Below are 23,329 nucleotides of genomic sequence, written 5' to 3'. Positions count from 1 at the left end.
TACTTGCCAAATATGCTGCAGAAATCTCCCTCCACTGAGTCTGGCTGCATCCACTTTAATTTTGGGCAGCTGAAGCTGCTGCCTGTACACTTCCTGGATTTACACAGACACACAGAGGCACACCTCCAGCTCTGCAGCTCTCATTGGCCCTCTTATGACTCATTCCCTCCCTTCCTGGCCATCTCTCACGAGAGTAAGAGAAAGCGCTGTGCATGATGTCATAAGCCTAGGCTAATGACCAGACAAGAAACAGGAAGTGGGCTGTATAAGGGATTTGCTAGCAGAAAAAAAATGTTTTGCTATCCAAAGTTAAAACAACAGCAAGGGTAGAAGATTTAACAGATGGAAAGTTGAAAAAATGACTGAAGGGTCCGCTTTAATTGAACAAGCTGAAGTTAGAAGCTGATTGGCTACCATGTACAGCTGCACTGGATTCTGAGTGCTCCAGTTTTAGTAAATCTCCCCCAATAACCTGTAACGGTGCAAAACACTGCCCTTGTATGTGTTTAAGCGTGCAGGCTAGAGTGAACAAAAAAAAAATAAAAATAAATTCAAAATTATGTTTGAAAATACAATTATTTTTTTTTTTTTAATTTAGAATGGATGTCTTAAAGGGGCAATTGCAATGTATATAAAAATAATATGATACAATAAAAATAATGATAATAATAATATATATAGTTTTTTGGGATTAGAGCGACAGAGAGCTCATCTCCTCAAAATCATTGACATGTTCTAGTAATTGCATAATAATAATAATATTTATTAATATATATATATATATATATATATATATATATATATAAAAACTGTATAAATATATATATATATATATATATATATATATATATATATATATATAAAAAACTGTATATATATATATATATATATATATATATATATGTATATATATATATATATATATATATATATATATATATGTATATATATATATATATATATATATATGTATATATATATATATATATGTATATATATATATATATATATATATATATATATATATATATATATGTATATATATATATATATAGCTATTATGTATATATATAAATTAATAAATACTATTATTATTATTATACAATTACTAGAACATGTCAATGATTTTGAGGAGATGAACTCTCTGTCGCTCTAATCCCAAAAAACTTTCTCGTTGAAAAAAAAAAAAAATTGGAATTCATCATTCATCTGAAACAAAAGAGCAGCGGCAATGATGTGTGCACCAGTAGGGGGAGCTGCAGCCTCATTTAGATTTGGGATTGCTCTTTCTGCACAGTACATATGTGAGCTCCCCATCTAATCATCTGTGCCAAGCATCAAACAGCTCTGCGGATCCCTGTGATCACCACCCTGCTCTCCCAGTCCAACTATTTACATTAGCTGGACTTAAATATTTAAATTCCTTTTGATCTTGATCAGAAGCTCAACATATCTGTATCTTACCTTTAGACTTTGATTTGACTGTACAGTTCAACAACCACTGACTGGCTCAGTCTGTAAGCTCTGCCACCTTTACTGGGTGCTCGGATTACCTTGCAGAAATACCAGCGCTGGTTAAATCAAAGAAAATGCTTGTGGTGTAAGAGAGGGAACTTAAAGTTGTATTAAACCTAAAAGCAAACATTTATTATAGTGCAGATTACCAATTCTTAGATGTGACGGCTGCATTTGTTTTCTTTTTTTAGGCTTTCTTTCGTTTATTTTTATCTGGTGATCCTGCCAGTAAGTCTGTTGTTCTTCAACAGGACAAGCCTGCAGATGAAGCAGGTTAGCGGATTGAGACAAACCATTTACCACTGACAGGGGTGCTTAGAATGATCTTTTTTTTTTTTTTTTTAATCCAACAAGAAGGTTTTTATTTTGAAAGAAAGATTGGTACACCAACAGTTCTACAGTACATTACATTGCACAGCAACAACAATCAGAAACACCAGATATCACCTCCAAGAATACACATTATTATTATTATTATTATACAGGATTTATATAGCGCCAACAGTTTGCGCAGCGCTTTACAACATGAGGGCAGACAGTACACTTACAATACAAATCAATACAGGAGGGATCAGAGGGCCCTGCTCGTTAGAGCTTACATTATCCCTTGTAGACTAGCTTTCAATCAGCTACAATGATTATTTTTAATGTAAAACTTTTATCCCAAAAAGAAAAAAAAAATGTTGCAGTAACTGTTTGTGTAACTGCGATGTGTGGAGTTTGGCATCAGTTTGTTAGTGTATCTAAATCTGCTAGTCCATCTAACACTCCCCTAAATTGACAATGCTGCTGTCCAAAGGTGCCCCCTGTGCTCCTTCATCCAGAGTGGAGGCACTCTAATACAGGAGGTGTGTTACTGGCCAGATCACCAAGTGAAAACAGCAGGAAAAAAGCCTAAATATTAGAAAATGAATGCAGCCACCGCATTTAATGGCTGGTAAGATGAAATATATTACATTTTGGTTTTGCGTTTAGTACCTTTTTAAAGCTAAACACAGAGTTGAATCACATGCATTGTATGGAACAGTTTTAGCTAATACTGTTTGGTTAGTCTTGTCATCCAGGCACTCCTAGCAGAGAACGCACACAGGTCCTGGATCTACATTGCCAGCTAATACATTGCTAACATGGGCAGAAAAAAAACCCAAAAAAACTGTCATTGCTTTTATTTCAATGCAAAGTGTTAATACGTGAATACAGCCGACTCATCAAATTGGGAGACACCGACATTCTCAGTAAATACCAGCCAATTTTGGGGGATAGATTTAGCCTTTGGGGTGTCTACCAAAGTTCACTATTCTTCCCCGTATCGATGTGCCTTTTTCTTTTGGCTTCCTTTTGTAGTATAGAGATGAACCCTGCAGTGATTTGTTATAACGTTATATGTAGTGTACAGTTCTGAAGACAACTCACCTGAAGGGATATCTTCATCTAAATGCTGGCATGATCTGTACAGGTCTACTTGGGTTCCTACTCACAGTCCAGGATGGTATCACTCACCTGATGGTTATTGCTCTATAAGCCCTGATGAAGGGGGAATGTTGAGCCCCAAAACGCGTTGGGATTGGTCGCAGAATAAAATTGTTTTTTGAACTGCATGAACTAGTGCAGCACTTCTATATTTCAATATTCTTTTGATCCCCATAGTGTTAATGCTCTAATAAATTGATTCTTGATTGGCTATAGATTGCTTGGATCGGGTAGAATAGGCAGTTAAATTAGATGTAAACCCAATCACTACAAGTTTCAGATTTTTTTTTTTTCAACCGCTTCCCGACCGCTGCGCGATGATATACATCGGCAGAATGGCACTGGTGGGCAAAAGGGCGTATAGGTACGTCCCCTTTAAGAAGCGACACTGTGGGCGCGCTCGTGCCGCCGCGTTCTCCATGACCGCGGGTCCTGCAGACTCGATGTCCGCTGGGTGCCCGCGATCATGTCACGGAGAGGTAGAACGAGGAGATGCCTTTGTAAACAAGGACTTTCCCCATTCTGCCTAGTGACAAGATGGGGATCACTGCTCCCTGTCATTGAGAGCAGTGATTTCTGTCATGTGAGTAGTAGCCCATCCCCCTCACAGTTAGAATCACTCCCTAGGACACACTTAACTCCTTGATCGCCCCCTAGTGGTTAAACCCTTCACTGCCAGTGTCATTTACACAGTACAGGCATACTCCACTTTTAAGTACACAATGGGGTTTATTTGCTAAAGCCGGAAAGTGCAAAATCAGGCACACTTCTTCATAGAAACCAATGAGCTTCTAACCCCAGCTTGTTCAATTAAGCTTTGGTAATAAAACCTGGAAACTCATTGGTTTCTATGCAGAAGTGAGCCTGATTTTGCACTTTCCAGCTTTAGTAAATAAACCCCATTGTGTACTTAAAAGTGGGGTATGCCTGTAATCAGTGCATTTTTACAGCACTGATCGCTGTATAAATGACAATGGTCCCAAAATAGTGTCAAAAGTGTCCGATGTGTCCGCCATAATGTCGCAGTCACAATGAAAATTGCAGATTGCCGCCATTACTAATAAGAAAAATTAATAATAAAAATGCCATAAATCTATCCCCTATTTTGTAGACGCTATAAATTATGTGCAAACCAATCAATATTTGCTTATTGCGGGTTTTTTTACCAAAAATATGTAGAAGAATACATATCGGCTTAAACTGAGGAAAAAAAAATTTTTTTATAACTTTTTGGGGGATATTTATTATAGCAAAAAGTAACAAATATAGCTTTTTTTTCGAAATTGCCGCTTTTTTTTGTTTATAGCGCTAAAAATAAAAAGCGCAGAGGTGATCAAATACCACCAAAAGAAAGCTCTTTTTGTGGGAAAAAAAGAACGTCAATTTTGTTTGGGTACAACGTCGCAAATCCGTGCAATTGTCAGTTAAAGTGAAGCAGTGCCTAATAGCAAAAAGTCCTCTGGTCAGATAGGGGGTGAATCCTTCCGGGGCTGAAGTGGTAATAACAAACATGTCATACTTACCTGTATGTAAGCAGCCCCGATCCTCTACTTCTGGGGTCCCCCATTGGCACTCCTGGCTCCTCCCCCTTGACCAGTGCCCCCAACAGCAAGCTGCTTGTTATGGGGGCACTGGTGCGTGCTCAGTCCTGAGCCACGCTGCATGCATCCATAAGACACATAGAGTCGTTGCTTGGCCCTGCCCCTGCTCTCTCCTCATTGGCTCGCTGGCTGTGCTAGACAGCAGTGGGGGCCAATGGCTGTATCAGCCAATAAGGATAGATTGAACCAGGACAGCCGAGGCTCCCATGCACATCGCTGGATTGAGAGGAGTCCCAGGTGAGTATTGGGGGGCTGCGGGGGGAACAACACACAAAAGGTTTTTTCACCTTCATGTATAGAATGCATGAAGGTAAAAAAAAAAAAAAAAACTTCAGCCTTTACAACCACTTTAAGATTTCAGAATACCTGGTCACCCTGTCAGGAAGGTTCTTGTTCAAGTTGATAATGCCTTGTCCCTGTCTCCCAATTGTGCTGCTTTGTTGTCAGTCTGGAACACGCTTTCCCAATGGAGACCACAAGAGGCCAAGTCAATGAATACAGGTTTGGTCCACTTCTATCACCAACAGGAAACCTGTCATGAGAAATACCACAGAGCCATCGCTGATTACATGGAGCCAGGAAGTGTCTGCAAAGAGGATGCAGGAGACTAGTAGCACTGAGATGCAACAAGGAGTGTTAAGTGGTGAAAATTGCATCTTAAAGAAGAAAAAAAAAAGTTGCCACTGTTTAGGATACGCAGTACTTTAGCAAACTGGATATCATTCAGCTAGGATTTACATCTACTTCAATTGGTTGTAAACCCTTACATATACCCAGTAAAGTGACTGGCCTCAGCTGATACACAGAGATGAAATAAAAATCCTCCTACATAAGTTGTACCTGTTTATCTGCAGTCTTTTCATCTCTATATCTGTTCAAAGTCCACAATTTATAAAGGTAGTTTGAGCTGTCAGAAAAAAAGGGGGCAGAGAGTTGAAGTTACACACTGCAGAGCTCAGTGAGGAGAGCTCTGAAAGCTGATTGGAGGGTAGGGACACACCCCCTTCACACAGCACACAGGAACAGAGCTGAGGCTGTCAATCAGCTGGATGTCCCTCCACTGTCACCATTTCTCTCTTGGTGTCAGGAAAACTTGTCAGAAGTGATTCATGCTGATAGCAGAGGACAGAAATGACACTTAGCGATCTGGATTGAGACAAGTACACACTATAGAGGGATATGCTTTGTTCATGTTTGAGGTATACAATCACTTTAGGTGAGCCTATGGGCTGTTAAGAAGGAATGAGCTCAGGAGTGTTCTGATACTAGACTGAACCCACCAGAGCTATCCCGCCATCAATTATAGGCGGTCAAGGCATTCTTCCTCCCACAGCCATACATAGAATGCTGGGACAGTCTGGGGAATGCCTCGGCTGCTTATGATTGGTGGTTGGCAGTGACAGCTTCCTGGCAGGATAGCTCAGGTAGGTTTGGACTATGATCAGAGCACATCTGAGCTCAGCCCTTAAGTAAATCATGATGAACTTATTTGCTTGGACACACATATCGATCCGCACATTCCTCATCGAAAAAGTATACCTCCCAACATTTTTGAGATGGGAATGAGGGACACCTACTAGCAAACATATGTAGGCATAGGACACACCCCCTGCCACACCTTCTTAAAGGAGAATTAACCAAAAAAAAAGTTTATTAAGGGCTTTTTTATAACCACTACTATTCATTTATATTGGCTTTTAAAATTTACAAATGCAGCAATTTAGAAATTGGATGAAAGGTTTAGCACTGGGAAACACTTTTTGAAAGATAAATTGTTCATTTTATATACAACTATATAGAGCAGACCAAAATGAGAGACAAATGAGGGGGGAAGAGGGACAGAGGGACATTGCTCCAAATCAGGGACAGTCCTTTGAAATCAGGGACAGTTGGGAGCTATGCGAAAAGTACAAATAAACAATCCTAAATACTTGGATTTTGATTTCATTGCAATGGCACAAACAAGCATATTCAAGGGATTTGGAGAATCACCAAATTGTCCTGGTGACTCTGTGCGCTCATCTTTGTTAGACATCATCTACATGTGTGCAGCTAATATTCACCTGCTGAACATTCTCAGGCCTGCTCATGATAAATCCATAGGCAGCATTCAGATGAGCGGACAGTGGCGGGCACTAATGAGAAGTAATCAATTCTTGGGGAGGAGTTCCATGCTGCATGTACACGGGGGATGTGAGTAGCAGTGGCTGTCAGTGGCTGTCAGTGGCTGTCAGTGGCGGCTCTGTGCAAAGAAATGGTCAGAGCAGCTGCTGAACGAATACTGACCCTGGGCGCCAACTGTGTGCGTCAAGAAATGGCGTATCTGTGGAGTTTCTGGTGGCATACAAACTTGCTGTATCTAATCACCCAGCTTGTATGTTCAATAGTAAAGAGTTCAGAGACAGTATTCAGCCGCCTGTGAATGCAGCACACCATCCACCCCCCAGCCGCCCATTTGAATGTGGCGTAACTTTCGTCAGAAAATTAAGTCCTGCTAGATCACTTCAGACTGGCCCCTTTTGCAGGTAAAGCTATGCAAAACATTAAAAATAGGTTCTTATACTGTTTAAAATCCAGTAACACACTGTTTGTAGAGGCCGATCTGCTGACAGCCTTTTTTTTTTTAAATCAGATCCTTTTTTTTTTATTCTTTTTTTATGCAAACAACATTAAAACAGTACAAACAACTTATTCAGACAAAATCACATTTAACCAAACACAACCCCCCCCCCAAAAAAAAACACACCCCCCATCCCACTCTTGGAGTATATAAAAAAGAAAGCTAAGGAGAAGAAGGAAAAAAACATAAAAAGAACAGCATCTAGTATTACATAGTACAATTGGTTTACAATAATACCTAAGTCATGGATTGAAGCCACCTTGACCACCTTGAGTCAAACTTACTCATTGAATTCCTTAGGGAATATGTATGTTTTTCCAAAAGAATAGTCCTTTTAAGATCTAGAATCCACTCAGATACAGTTGGCGGGTGTGACGAGGTCCACGGGCAACAAAAAGTGCGCGCCTTATAGTGTTACCTGTAAACGGGGTGAAAGTAGACAGGTCACTGTAGCCCAGTAGACATAGTTGAATTAAACCCTCCTATGCTTTACAGCCAAGGAAGCTGCTTCTGTTCGATCTGACACTGCCATGGTGCTGCATTAGTGATCAGTTATAACACCAGCCATTTGGTGATTTGGTTGAGGACACAAACAAATGTGACAGTTAGCATTCCAGGAATGTAACTGTTTCTGAAACCATTAAATAAATGGGTGTAGTTCCGCTTTATGATTTAGGCAGTTTTTTGGCCGCTAGCGGGTTGCTTTTAATCCCAAAGAAGGGGTTAAAAATGCCAATGTTGCGGTGCTTTCGAATTGCTTTTCAGGCGCTTTGAAAGCGCTGCCCATTCATTTCAGTGGGCAGGGCGTTTTGGGAACACTGTATACAGCGCTCCCGAACCGCCCCAAAGATGCTGCTTGCAGGACATTTACTAACATCCCACAAGCGCACAGCCCCAGTGTGAAAAGTTACACTGAAATTAATGGGAGGCAGTTTTCTAGCGCTAAAACGCCTGAAAACTGCCTCAGTGTGAAAGGGGTCTTACTGCTGTTCAGGGGCTCTGGGCTTCAGCAAAGTGGGAGCCTCCAGCAAGAAGAAACAGTAACAATGCTAAAGACATTTTTTTTGGTAACATAATTATTAATGTGGAATGTATGTTCCTTGCTAAAGAACTTTCATTTTTATCAAGTTGTTATGGGTAAAGTTCCACTTTAAGGCCCCTTTCACACAGGGTGGAATCTGATTTGCTCAGCAGAGGATCTGTCCACTGACCCCCTGCTGATCAGAGATGGCGGATGACAGGTCCGTGTCTGCTCGGTATCTGCAGAGCAGACAGGGACAGATCCCACTCTGCTGAATGGGCTGACTGCCCTCCGATCCACCCAAATGGAAGGGGAAAGATCCCCTTCTATTTTTATTTATTTTTTAGCAGACCGGATTCATAGCCCCCAACTGTCCCTGATTTCGAGGACTGTCCCTGATTTGGAGCAATGTCCCTCTGTCCCTCTTTCCCCCCTCATTTGTCCCTCATTTTGGTCTGATCCATATAGTTGTATATATTTTTATCTTTCAAAAAGTGTTTCCCAGTGCTAAACCTTTCATCCAATTTCTAAATTGCTGCATTTGTACAATTTAAAAGCCAATATAAAGGAATAGTAGTGGTAAAAAAAAAATCTTTATAGATTTAATTAACCTTTTTTTGGTTAATTCTCCCTTAAGGGGGTGTGGCAGGGGGCGTATCTTATGCCTACATACGTTTGTTAGTAGGTGTCCCTCATTCCCATCTCAAAATGTTGGGAGGTATGCGGATTGGATTGGAGGTAGGCGGGTGTAAATGGACAAGTCTGTTTACACACACCGGTCCATAGAGATACATGAACCTTTCGATTAGGTCTACCTGAAAGAATGAACAGGCGGACCTGATCGGATTCATGTGAAAGGGGCCTTTAAAGATATAACAAGCCATAGTGATAAAGTACAGGGTGGAAGATAGCCAAGGTTTTTGCATCATGGTTCAGTGCTGCTATTGTGAGACAGAAAATTGCATATATAGGCAAGCCCATAGGGAGCCATTTGTTCCAATCAGTTATCAATTGATCGTCATTCTTCTGTGGTTATTTGCAGGTGATTTTGGCAGCGTAATTAAGCCACTATAAATTATACATGTAACTCATATCTTAACAAAAAAAAAAGAAAAAGGAAAGTAAGCTTTGGCAACATACAGTTTGCAACCTGCTACAAAGCTAAAAGTCTGGTCATGGTGTGCCAGTGAACGGCCAGCAAAGCACTCTACAGCATGGTGCTCAGGATAGAAGACCATGTATTTTAGTCTTGGTTGGTACACGGCTCTTCTCGTAGAATGTCCCAGCTCTGTCATTTGTCCTGGCTTGTTCAGTGGATACTTTGCACAGTCCTGTATTCTCAGAAGGTTGTGGGAACAATGAGCATGGTTATGTTAAACAGTTGTGTGTGAAGGTGTAGACGCCTGTGTTATCTCCTAATGCTTATCATTAGCGTTCCTGTGGAATTCCTGGAAAAATGATCCAAACTGTACCATAAAAGTGATGAGATCAAGGCTAACTCAATTTTACACCTCTGTGTGTAGTGTACTCTTTGAATCCATTTACTTCATTACATTAATGTTTGTTATGCACAGGATAATATATCCGCTATAAATGCTTACTATACAATAGATTTATCTGTAGTGCCTCTGAATGATATGTCTCTATTGGGCCTGGTAAAATGCAGGCTGATTTACTAAAATCGGAGAGTGCAAAATTAAGTGTAGCTATGAATATAAATCAGCTTTCAGGTTTTATTGTTAAAGCATATATATATATATATATATATATATATATATATATATATATACACACACACACACTTTATATTGTATTGCCTTGTAGCACTTGGGTCCTTTGTTCAAATCCTGGTAGGACACAATTTGTATGGAGTTTGCATGTTCTCCCTGTGCTTGGAAGGGTTTTCTCCTTTTCTCCCAAGACATGCTGCTGGGTTTATTTGCTTCTATGTACATTGACCCCAGTATGTATATGTAAGAATGTAAGCAGGCACTCATGTGAATGTAAACTACTGTGTGAATTATTGGCACTAAATCATGTAGTATTAATACTAGATAGATAGATAGATAGATAGATAGATAGATAGATAGATAGATAGATAGATAGATAGATAGATAGATAGATAGATAGATAGATAGACATAGATATATCTATAGATATCTAGATAGATATATCTAGATATTTATAGATATATCTATATATATTTATTATACATGATTTATATTGCGCCAACAGTTTGTTGTGCAGCGCTTTACAATGTGGGGGGGGGGGGGACAGTACAATTACAATACAGTTCAATACAGAAGGAATAGGAGTACCCTGCTCATGGAGCTTACAGTATAAAGGAAGGATATATATATATATATATATATATATATATATATATATATATATATATATATATATATATATATATATATACTGCATGTCAATGAGTCCATGCTCCTTAGTACCCATATCCAGCTCAGTTGATTGAATAAGACAAAAGGCTGCCAGTACTTCCCAATAAAGCAGTGTGCACTCACTTCTGCATGACACCCCACCATCCCATGACACCCTACCCTATTATCCTGTCATTAGACATGATAGCAATAATGACACTGCACCTATATGTGGAGGCAGCCTGTCTTATCCCTTCCAACTGGATACATCATGAATAATTAAATCTCATTGTGTCACCTCCTAGAAAACAGACAATTATTCAGTATTTGCCATCCATGTGCAGTGTTTGGTGCCTTCTATGCAGTGATCTATGTCTACATAATGAAGTGGTGTGGATGATAGTGTTAGCCACTGACAGGTTAGGGGAAGGAGTGCTGGATGGATGCTGAGCACTTCCCATTCAGCAGCATCACACAGCAGGGCTCCGCTCCCTCCCCTCCCGAGTGAAGTGCAGCCAGGTCCCAGAGTGATCGGTGCCGGCTGGAGTGACAGGAGGGTTGGGCTAGGCTCTGAATGTACACACATAGAGCTCATCTACTGCACACCTTCATCGGGACTGGGGGATCATACACCAGCCAAGAGCAGCCTCCCAGCGCCGGGGATAGGCGCACAACATGACAGCAAGCAGATGAAGGAACTACTCTACTCCGCTACCCCGACACCACTCTACTCCGCTACCCCGACACCACTCTGCTCCGCTAAGCCGACACCACTCTGCTCCGCTACCCCGACACCACTCTGCTCCGCTACCCCGACACCACTCTGCTCCGCTACCCCGACACCACTCTGCTCCGCTAACCCAGCGCAGCTCTTCCGCTGACCCGACACCACTCTCCTCTGCTGACCCGACACCACTCCAGCGCTGGATGCACAAGTTTGGGGAGCACTTTGGACCAAGTCAGCTCTGTTCATACATGAGAAGGATTCCTCTCCCTGATCTGCCATGGTGACAAGGAAAAAAAGCCAAGTGACACTTCCCATGTCGGATATGTGACCATGATTTGGATTGTGTCGGGACATCATGTACTGAGTAGACCTTCCAATGGACAGTGTGTGGTCATAGAGAAGATCGCTGCCTTCTAAAACTTCCTAATCCTTGCAAGAGATTCCAAGCACTGATCCCTTTTTTTTATTATTATTGGATTTGGGATCACCAATGTGGATCTTTTACTATGTAAATATGGGGTTTCTGCTGTCACTCCTGATGTGTGGATTGTTATATCAGGTTCTTGGTAAGTTTGGTCCATCTCTTGCTGTGCCATGGCATTGGTCAGGGTGATGGGGGGATTGTTTTACAGGAGTCTGGCTAAGTTGGAACTAAGCAAGTGTTGTGCTGTGCTGTGTATGCTGTACACATGGATGGCATTAGGAGATTTGGAATATGTCAAATACTTTGCTTTGGAGCTGGGAGCTGCAGGGATGTTTCCAATAACTATCCTGTCTTCCTTTATCCATGGTGCTTTAGATGGAAAAAATGTGCCAAACAGTAACTTTAACAGCAGAAGGAAATGGTTTGAAGTGAACCTTGTCACTAAGTCTGCATTAGCCAGAGGATGTCAGTATCAAAAAGGTCAATGTAAGGATAAATGAGTGTCTGTGCATAGGCATAGGGTACCTATAGTAAGGACACACTATGCAGCCTGGCCAATCAATGTGTGATAGTTTATCTATCTATCTATCTATCTATCTATCTATCTATCTATCTATCTATCTATCTATCTATCTGCATTTATTTTATCTATATTTATGTATACAAACAAATTCCTTATATATATATACTGTATATATATATATATATATATATATATATATATATATATATATATATATATATATATATTATTTTTTTTTTTTTTCTTCGTTTTTAAATCTATATTTATGTATACACACCCCCGTCCATATGTTATTAGAGGGTCTGTGTGCAAATATTTAATATTGTCACGCAACCTCCACCCAGGATTCATGCATTTTCCAGTTTACTCCAATTAAGATGTTATAAAGTTGTGTGAATCTTGAGTGAAAACATTTAAAAATAGAAAACATTTAAAAATAGACCCTTCTATGTTTATGAGCTGATACCTTTATTTTTAAGTTAATCATTAAGTTTTTGCCTTAAACTAATAGATTCACCCCCCCCCCCCCCCAAAAAAAAAAAATATATATATATATATATATATATATATATATATATATATATATATATATATATATATACTTATATATATTAATAATAATGTGATCACCAATAGGGCCTCTTATGGTTTGTAATGACCCAATAGCCCCTCTTATGGTTTGTAATGACACCTCTTATGGTTTGTAATGACCGAATCCTAGTGATACAAAAATTGGATATATTGTAAAGCAATCTAAATGATGCCCCCAATACATAGCTGCAAGAAGCAGATGTCTAGTTCACCTCTATGGTATAGATCAGCCATTCTCAGCCAGGGTTTTGTGGACCACTAAGGTTACTCCAGAGATTGATAAGGGTTCCTTTAACTGTGGCTGATTGACCTCCCTTCTGCATAGCTCCAGGGTCAATGGCACTTGGCAAAGCCAGCAGCATGACAGTGACACCAATTGTCTTTTTAAGCTGCCAGTAAGGGTGGCACTCTGATCACAACTGTAAGGGTTTCATTCTTCCTACTGATTACCAATGTAAGAGACATTTTTCCCATTGATCCCTCCAATTCCCCCGATGTATAGGTGCAAAAAGCAGATGCCTAGTTTGCCTCTATGTTATAGATCAGCCATTCTAAGCCAGGGTTTTGTGGACCACTAAGGTCCCTCCAGAGATTGCTATGGGTTCCTTAAGCTGTGACTGCTTGACCTTCTGTCTGCATAGTTCCAGGGTCAATGGCACTTGGCAAAGTCAGCAGCATGACTCCAATTGTCCTTTTTAGCTGGCAGTAAGGGTGGCACTCTGATCACCCCTGTAAGAGTTTCATTCTTCCTACTGATTACCAATGTAAGAGGCATTTTTCTCATTGATCTCCCGATGCCTCCATTGCATAGCTGCAAAAAGCAGATGCCTAGTTTGCCTCTATGGTGTAGATTAGTGATTCTCATACAGGGTTTTGTGGACCACTAGGGTTACTCCAGAGATTGCTAGGGGTTCCTTGTGCTGTCGCTGATAGAACTCCTGTATGCAGTGTCATTGGCACTTAGCAAAGCCAGCAGCATGACACCCTTGTCTTTTTTAGCTGGTTGTAAGGGTGCCACTCTGATCACCACTGTAAGAATGAATTGGTTTTAGTAAGGGTCCCCATAGACCTAAATATCATTTTAGGTGTTCCTTTGGAGAAAAGGATTGAGAAAAGCTGGCACAGATATTATAGATGAACCCAACATATGAGATTTTAAAATTAAATTTACTTTAGGATTCACAGTTCTTAGTAATGGTCTTAGGGTTCCCAGAGATCTACACATTACTTTAGGGGTTCCTTTGGGGAAAAGGATTGTGAAAGGCTAGTATAGATATTATAGATAAAACCAACATTTTGGGATTTTAAAATGAAATCCACAGTTCTCTTGGTTGCATTTTACAGACAGCCATTCCTCAGCCAGTCTTGCTAAGAGGTTCTGCAGCAGCTGAGCCCTTTCAGTGAGGTTAGGTGCCAAGCTGTCAAGGCTCCCTGTATGGTATATGTGGGCAGGCTTGTGTGTACAGCAGATCTGTAGAGCCCACACTTAGAAATATTTGACACCAGTAAGAAAAAAAGCCTGTCATCTGCTCATAACCTACATTCCTCAGGCAGCCCACCTAATACTCCTGAAAGAAAAATAGAACCATAAGTGGATTAAGGTGGAAAGAAAATCATATTAGTTTCTCCAGCAGTAGAAATCATTTTAAGAACAAAAGCCAGTACTGTCTATGCTACCCTATAAGTCAAGTTCATTGCACCTCTGTATGCCCTTTGTTCTGCGCTGCCTACTTATTAAGGAGCTGCTTCATAGACTGCTTTCCAGCAGTGCTCTTCTTATTACCTGTCAGTTATTTTTATGTTTTCTGCTTTTTTTTTTTTTTAACTTAGAAAGAACTGGACGTAGCTCAGTCACAATACAGCTTATTTGAAATAGTTTAAAACAGGAGGCTATGAAAACTTGAATGTCATTATTTCAGTGTTGACCTAAAGAGGAGTAAGCAAGGTGAAGGCGTTTTGCAGAGTTTTACATACTTTAATGTCTGTTACTGGAAGTGATGTGCCGAAAGCTTGAATAAAAATGAGATAAATGGTAATGTTATTGAGGAGTGGCAGTGATCCAGTAGCAGAGCAGTTCAAGGCAAAGTATTGGAATGCGATAGTATGGGTCATGTCCTGTGTGGTCTACATACACACCTCTCTCTCTCGCTTTTTCTCTTGCTCTCTTTTTCTCTCATTCTCCATCTTGTGTCCTCATTCTGGTTCCCCTCCCAAGTTCTTCATCTCCTGAGAGTCTCTGTTGCTTCTTTTTCTAGTTCTTTTCTTTATCCTCTCCCATCCCTCTCTAAATTTTTTACTCTTTTTTTTTTTTTCTCTTTTCACAACTTTCCCCTCCCTATCTGCCCCTCTTCCTTGCTCTTCTTTACTCTCTTCTCTCTCCTACTCTCTCTTTCTCTACCCCTGCTATCTCTACTTCTCCTTTTCATCTTCCTTTCCCCTCTCTTACTCACTCTTTCTTTTTCGCTCCTTTTCCTCTCTCCCATTTTCTTTCTACCCCTCTCTCGCTTTCTCTCTCTCACTTTTACAATTCTACCATCCCTTCCTTCCTCTCTTCCACTCTCTATTCCTTCTCTTTTCACCTCTCCCTTTTCTCTCCTTTTCATCCTGTTTTCACCATTTCTCTACCCCCCTTCTCTCTCTTTTTTATCCTTTCTCTCTCTCTTTCTCTATACCCCCCTCTCTCTCCCCTTTACTTTTCCTCTCTCTCTCAACCCCCCCCCCTTTTACCCTTCCTTTCTTCCTTTCTTTCTTTGTCTCTCTCTCCCCTCTCTCTCTCTCTTCTCTCTCCCTCTCTTCCTCTTTATCTCCTCTCCCTCTGTTCTCTCTCTTTCTCTCTAGCCCTCTCTTTTCTCCTTCTCTCTCTCTCTCTCTCTTTTTTTTTCTTTCTCTCTCATCCTTTTAACCTCCGGCCACCCCTCCACACACTTCACTCTTACTCTCTTTTCTCTCTTTCTCTCTACCCCCCTCTCTCTCCCCTTTACTTTCCTCTCTCTCTTTCTCTCTACTCCTCTCCCCCCTTTACTCTTTCTTTCTTTCTTTCTTTCTTTCTTTCTTTCTTTCTTTCTTTCTTTCTTTCTTTCTTTCTTTCTTTCTTTCTTTCTTTCTTTCTTTCTTTCTTTCTTTCTTTCTTTCTTTCTTTCTTTCTTTCTTTTTTTCTTTCTTTCTCTCTCTTCTCTCTCCCTCTCTTCCTCTTTATCTCCCCTTCCTCTGTTCTCTCTCTTTCTCTCTACCGCTCTCTTATCTACCTCTGTCTCCTCCCCCCCCCGTCTCATCCTTTTAACCTCCCGTCACCCCTCCACACACTTCACTCTCACTCTCTTTTCTCTCTTTCTCTCTTCTCCTCTCTTTTGCTTTCTGTCACCCCCCCCCACCTCTCTCATTCTATTTCTCCTTTACTCTTACTCTCGTTCCCCCCCTTGTCCCTCTCTTTTACTATTTTCACTACCTTTCCCCCTTGCCCCCACCTCTTTCTTTTTTTCCCTTCTCTATTTCCTCTCCTCCTCCCTCCATCCCTCTTGTTTTATTTCTCTGTTACTCATTCTCCCTATCACATCTCTCCTCCTCCCTTTACCTCCACCTCTCCCTCTTTTCCTCTCCTTCCCTCTCCTCTTCACTCGCTATTTCCTCACGCCCATGCTCTTTTCCTTTCCTTCATCAACTGTCTCTCTTTCTTTCTTGCTCCTCTCCCTCCCTTTTCAGTTTTAGCACACATCCAACATATCATGTGAAAGCATTCATGGATTGCCCTATAAAGCAGATGGAGAATATTAAAATAGTTTATGGTACAACTCAATAAATCATTAATTTGTAAAATCTTGCAACCAGAAGGAGTACTGGTTAAATATGTTGCACTGTACCAAATAAAGGAGAAACTTAGACGAGTTTTGCATCTTTGTCCATAGTTTGAGAACATGACTGGTTATCATATGGAACCATAACAGTGTATTAAAATGTTGGTTTGGTGACAGCTGTGAAAGTCTCCATAGCATATCATAGAAGGAAAGGTTTGAAGATAAAGATCTTAATAGTGTCATCAATGTTTGTCAGCTTTATGCATTGACCTCAAGCCATGTCCATATGTAAAAAAATCAAGGGAGATTTATCATTGTGTTAATGTACACGTAGAAATGACAAGGTTTGTGGCCGTTGGCACCACTCCATGCCCCCAGTGGTGTCCCCATTGTTCAGCAACCAGTAGAATGGGTTTTCTACCTTGCAGCCTTTGCTGTTTTATTGAACGCTCGTTTTGTTTGCACAGTACACATGTACATGGTATCAAAGAGAAATAAAGAATTCTATTGACAGCTTCAAGCATACCATGACATGCCTTTGGATCTAGGCTTTTATTTATGGACTAGATCAAGACATGTTTGTACATTGAGTCAATAGGAATTTCAAACTTCCATGGCTAATTTAATTATCAACTTGGAAAGGTAAACACAACAGTTGTGAAATAATTACAGAAATTCTGATGACTCGTCATTAAAGAATGGGTTTTTGTTCTTTGTGCCACATTCCTCATTTGTGAAATTGGGCATATTGACACGTGGTGCATTAGTAACAAGATTTAAACGTTAGGGGCCCCAAGCATGCTTTGTATGTGGAGCTTATAGGTAAAGTGCATAGTTGCTGCCTAATCTACTGTGGACACCTGGGTGTGTATGCCTATTGTACTGTGCTGTTGCTTAAAGTATATTATATTTAATAACTTAGATGCTGACGATAGAAAACTGAGCTTTATTGGCCACATTGTATAAAGCAGAACAAAGATCTACACCAAGCAACCCAAAAGTAACCCAAATGACCAATCAGATTTCAGTTGACTAAAACCACATTATTTAAGATACAATCTATTTTGTTTCTGTTTATTACCATATGTTTCTCATTGCTCTTTGCCTTACTGAATATTCAAGAGTAAATTAACCCAAAATGTAATCTATGACTTCCCGTTAAGTGCTGGAGCACAATAATCACATGTTGCCAGGTCTCACATATCAAAACCTCTCTGAAAAGATACTCAGATACCAAAAATCATTCAGCTTCTTTCTTACAAACTTGAGTCATAAATATCTCAGTGTGTATCTGATTAGTTGCAATATGTAAAAGTGGCAATAAGCGATAACACTCAAGTGAGGATATGGCTAATTATGGATTCCCTAGGCTGTAATAATATATAGCTCTAGGTACAGAGCACTTGCAACTTGATGACCTAGTAGACCCTTCCCTCTCCTAAATGATAAAAAGTAAGGTAGATGTTTAACCCCCATATGGACTGATAATAGCCAGGTTACTCCACCATTGTTTTGGGGAGGCATTGAGCTGCCTATGGCCTGCTAGCTTATAATACGTATTTTGATATAGCATCCAAACAAGTGACTTACCTATCATTAGATCATTTACCCTAAAAAAATAATCTTTTATATTCATTGATAAGCGTGACCCCAACATATTTTAGTTCAGGATCCACGTTGAGACTTTGCTATGATTAAATCGATTGCCTGTATTAAAATGGGAAAGTAATATATAACATAGCATTATCAATAAACATTATCAATAAACATGTGTCCACGTGTTCATGGAATGATATAAAGTAAGAAGCTATGCTGGAGATTGAATATTTCCTATACAGCACGTGTCTCCAGAAGGGGGCTCTGCTCCTTGCTTCATAGAGCTAGAAATAATATTCCATTGTAAGTCTGGTGTACCTGCCTGATCAGAGATTTACATGACCATGTTCTTAAGGGCATGATGTTCCTAATGCAGGAGCCAGATAAATGTCCACAGATGTTCAGAAAAAGGACATTTTAGAATTTCTCTCTTTATTTCTGAATAGAGATTTCCAGTGGCAACAGACATCTACTTGAGTAATTAATGACTGAGATTAAAAGATGCAAGTACTGAAGAGTGGCTTTAGTCCATGTCTTATATATTATGCCACACCTTCTAAAGGTACAGTAACTATACAGAATGCCCATATTTGTTAAAGTAGAAGTATGGGCAAACATTTTTTTTTTAATTTTAGATAGGGCAAGGGAGGTTATAACCACTATCAGATTTTTTTCACCATCTGTGTCCCTTTGTGGAGATTTCCCTTCTCTTTCTGCCCTACTGCCAAACAGGACGTGAGAGGAAATCCATCTGGGGACAACCCAAAATTTGGGATTTTCTTTTACTTTTACTTTCACTTTCATTTATTATTATTATTATTATATAGGATTTATATAGCACCAACAGTTTACGCAGTGCTTTAAAATGTAGAGAGGGGACAGTACAATTACAATACAGTTCAAAACTGACAAGTGTTCTAATCCCTCTTCACTCTCTCCAAAACTAAAAATAAAGCTTTTCCTTTAGTTATACTTTAAATGCAGTCATCTCCAGTAGAACTGATCAAGGGGTTGACAGTAGAGGCAGCTGCCTGGGGTGCTTCCATAGGAGGGGGTTCAAAAAGAGCAGGATCTACGAGGAACTGTGGGTCACAGCTCACATGTGGGCACACTTTGGCCTTTTTGCCAAAGGAGCTTGTTCCACCACTGATGGCCAGATCTATTACAGAGTGGGACACCCCAGCCAGAAGAGAGATAGATCAGACACCAAGTCTACAAATGGCTAGTAGAAAAAGTTTGTGTAAAGTTTATATACACACAGTGTTACCGGACCCTATACTCAGTTGTCTCTCCAACATTTAGCCATCAACAATGTGCAGGCAGTGCAGGTACAGAGTAACCTTGGTCTTCAGTCATTCTTAATGACTCAAGGTCTGGCCGAGGTAATTCAGTGCCTGTACCGCTGTTGCTGATTATACACTATTAATGTTTATATTACCCCCCATAATAAGTCATTGAGGAGGATGTAAAACTAGTGTGTAATTAGTGATGGCTGCGTGGGTGCAGAATGTACACATCCCAACTCGTACAGACATGAGTAGATGTATGTCTGTATATGTTCAGATGGAGTACGTTCAACTTTTTAAATAGGATGTATGCTGCCAGCAAAATCCTGTGTTAATCAATATGTCTGTGTGCATGAGGTCTAATAAGACAAAGTAATACCCCCTCCACCACCACCACCGCCACAGTTTGTGATTGACTGCCTGGGCGTTACAATATAATATTGACTGCATGCTGTTTTCTACCAATTTGAATTATGCTTTGCAGTGTCTAAGCCAGTGGTTGTCAACTTATGAGCTAAAAGGGGCCTCAAATGTGGCCCCTGGCATCAATGAAGGGCTGCATATAATGGTCAATATATGTAATGCTTAAGAGAACCATCAGAAACTGCAGACCTAATAGAGGAAATGAGGGTCAGAGATTGTGGACAGGATACATTTTTTGGTTGGGGATATGCTGCAGAAAACACTATGAACCTGGGAACATTACATGAGGCTAGTTGAGATGAATGCTATTACCCCAATCAATGTTCCCACTAAAGACTGCTGAGATCTGAGCAGGGACGCTGATAAGGCAGTACAGCTGGCCCTCCTGTACTGGACCTAGGTCATATTAGTTTAAAAGGGAGGCCCAGGCACCTTCCAGGCAGGAGGGTGGGATGTACTGCCTTATTGACGAAACCGATCCTCGGTTCTAATATTTGTGCCCCCACCCACCTGCTGTCCGGGCCCCACTGTGTGCCCAGCTCCTTTGCAGCACTGCCAGCTTCCCTCCTCTCCTCTAGTAACGGGAAACTGCTGCAGGCACACAGGGAGGGGTCAGTTTTAAAATGAGCGGGGAGGGCCCTGTCAGGTAGGCTGTACAGGGCCCCATAATTTCTAAAAGCAGGCCTGGGTCTGAGGGCTGCACATCACATACCAAAATGCTGCATATGGCCCTTGGGTCACAGGTTGGGCACAAGGGGTCTAACCACACAACAGACTATTCAACTTTCTACTATTGCATTTCAAATATACAGTACATTATTTTTCCACTGCTAATCATTTAGCAGCATTACTACATTAGGCCCAGTTTACACTGAAGGGACAAGCACTCCGACTTTGGAGCACAAGTCGCATCAGAAGTCACACCCCATTCGGTGCAATGGAACCATTCTAATCAGTGTGTTGCTCCGACTTAGAAATAGGTTCTTTCACTACTTCTGTTCCAACTTTGGTATGGTTTACACTGACTTCTGTTAGAGAAGGCGCAGGCAAGTCATGCCAAAGTCATTTTGGGATTCGGCTTCAAAGTCGTGCGGAAGCTGCTGCAGTTTGATCCGGGGCTGACTGTCATTTCACTGTGCTATACAACTTTGTTATCCCAGTTGTATATACGAAATTCACTTTAAAAAGAACATGTCACCAGCTTCTTGGAATGTTATTTCTTGGTATTATATGCAGGTGTTCATACTTTTGGCTCAGTTTTTACAATCGGCTTTATTTCGTAAGAAATCAAAATAGAAATGTTAAGCAATCAACAATCAACTTTTCTGTTTATGGGCAGATGGAAACCTGGCCTCTGATTGGATGGTTTGGGTTTCCGGGTTTCCGTACATATAACGGAATAACTCCATAAACATTTATTATGTCCTCCATCACTTACTATTTATTGTGTTCATTTAATAGGAAAATGACTTGCATGTGCCCCACCCATTGAAGAAGAAACAGCTGGGAGGTAGAAATACTGCAGGACTAATTCACTTGGAACAATGTTTCTACTATGTCACAAATGTTCATTAACAAAGAACATAAACAGTTTACAGTTTGCACAAGTAAAACAAGCAGAAGTTTTGCAGGCCTGCTCTGCATATGGCTGCCTGAACGCTAACGGAAGTGAGCTATTCACTCAGCTATGGCCGGCTCCCTTATTCACCCTCATTTTCCCATATGCTGCTCTTATTCCTCTTACTAATTATTTAGGCAACAGTGCCCTTAGCAGAGTTCACGTACAGTATAACCCTACAAGCTGGAACACATTTCCCGGCAATTAAAAAAAAAATGAATGGCTTTCATTTTTATTGTGCAGACCCTTTTTGTTTGACCAGAGGAAAGCCTCTTTTTTTTTTGTTTTTAACGGCTTATTTTCCAAATGGAAAAGGGATATTGTAGTAAGCCAACCCTTATTACATGCATTAATAATTTATTGCAAGCCCACATGTACACATAGAGCTACTTAGTATGTTCATTAATATTTATTGTCACATGGGAGTGACAGCAAGCAAACAACTATCCTAAAAAAAAAAAAAAATTAGGCCAGACTTCAAAGGGAATTTTAAAATGGATATCCAATGTTCTGCTTTATATAGATTTCTTTTTTTTTTATGTATTGCCTGAACTTTATTTTATTGATGTCATTAAGCCGTTCTACTGTTAGGTAGGAAGAGAACAGGCAGCGTAAGAACACACACATGCTATATATAAAAATAATAATAATTAAATAAATAAATAAATATATATATAGATATATATTTAAATATTGTGTGTGTGTATATATATAAGTATATATATATATATATATATATATATATATATATATATATATATATATATACACACACACAAACACAGAGACACGCAATCAGTAGTGTGACAACGCAACTACAGGAAAATCTACGTAGTAGCTCCAATGTATATCTTATTTAATCTGAAGGAAATGCAAAGTAAAAGCAACAATTTTGCACAAACCCTTCACATTTTACACAGGTATACATGTGTCCGGGGCCATACAATGTAAAATGTGGGCATATTTCCCTATCCTGGAGCCACAGGTGAAAACCAATGACTGTGTATGAGTATACATTGGTACTTGGGAAAGCATGCATACAGATGTACAACCCTGGATAGTCTAGAGCAAACAAAGGGACAGTTTAGTGCCCTTCAAACTTTAGGGGGGGCTGGACTGTGGCCAGTGGATGTAGAAAATTCCCAGACATTGGTGGGCGTAAACAATGCCATAGGTTTGGTGGTCAGTGGGAGTAAAAAAAAATACATAATTGGTATCAGTGGGAGGAGTAGTGCCCCATAACTGGTGGGAGAATTAGTTCCCCATCATTAGTGTCAGTGAAAGGAATAGTGTCCCGTAATTGGTGTCAGTGGAAGGAATAGTGTCCTATTATTGGTGTCAGTGGAAGGAATTGTGTCTGACCATTGGTGTCAGTGAAAGGAATAGTGTCCCATCATTGGTGTCAGTGGGAGAAATAGTGCCACATTATTGGTGTCAGTAGGAGGAATAGTGACCCAAGGGCCAGATAAAAGCATGCAAAGGGACACATATGTTCATATGTATAAACATGTTTATGCAAGCACTTGTGTAAGACCATACAACCATTGATTTTGTTCTGTATGTAGCACCTGTGACTCCGGGGTGAGGAAATATGCATGAATTTCCTGGGGGGATCAGGAAGGATTTTTTTTTACCTCCACTGGACTAAATTGGTCCATGCTTCATAGGGGTTTATTTTCTGTCTTCCTTTGGATCAACTATGGGTATAGGATTGTGTATATGGAGGTTTTATGTTTATTTAT

At 40.1% G+C, this 23,329-nt stretch overlaps 1 protein-coding gene across 21 annotated transcripts in view; it reads left to right on the top strand.

Moving 5' to 3' along the window:
* The window catches only part of ROBO2 (roundabout guidance receptor 2), a 1,381,148-nt gene that overhangs the window by 769,102 nt on the left and 588,717 nt on the right, over window positions 1–23,329 (top strand). Inside the window, exon 1 of one of the 21 annotated variants that reach the window (XM_073617029.1) lies at window positions 10,994–11,901. The exons of the other annotated variants lie outside the window; for them this stretch is intronic. Within the exon in view, the coding sequence (XP_073473130.1) occupies window positions 11,826–11,901 (76 nt within the window). The 5' untranslated portion in view covers window positions 10,994–11,825. Of the gene's footprint in view, window positions 1–10,993; window positions 11,902–23,329 lie in introns of those variants that run through there. 21 annotated transcript variants of the gene reach the window in all.

Source organism: Aquarana catesbeiana, linkage group LG02 (genome assembly GCF_042186555.1).
Source record: "Aquarana catesbeiana isolate 2022-GZ linkage group LG02, ASM4218655v1, whole genome shotgun sequence".
Lineage (NCBI taxonomy): Eukaryota > Metazoa > Chordata > Amphibia > Anura > Ranidae > Aquarana > Aquarana catesbeiana.
The sequence above is the reverse complement of the archived record's forward strand: the minus strand, read 5'-3'. Positions and strand labels throughout refer to the sequence as shown.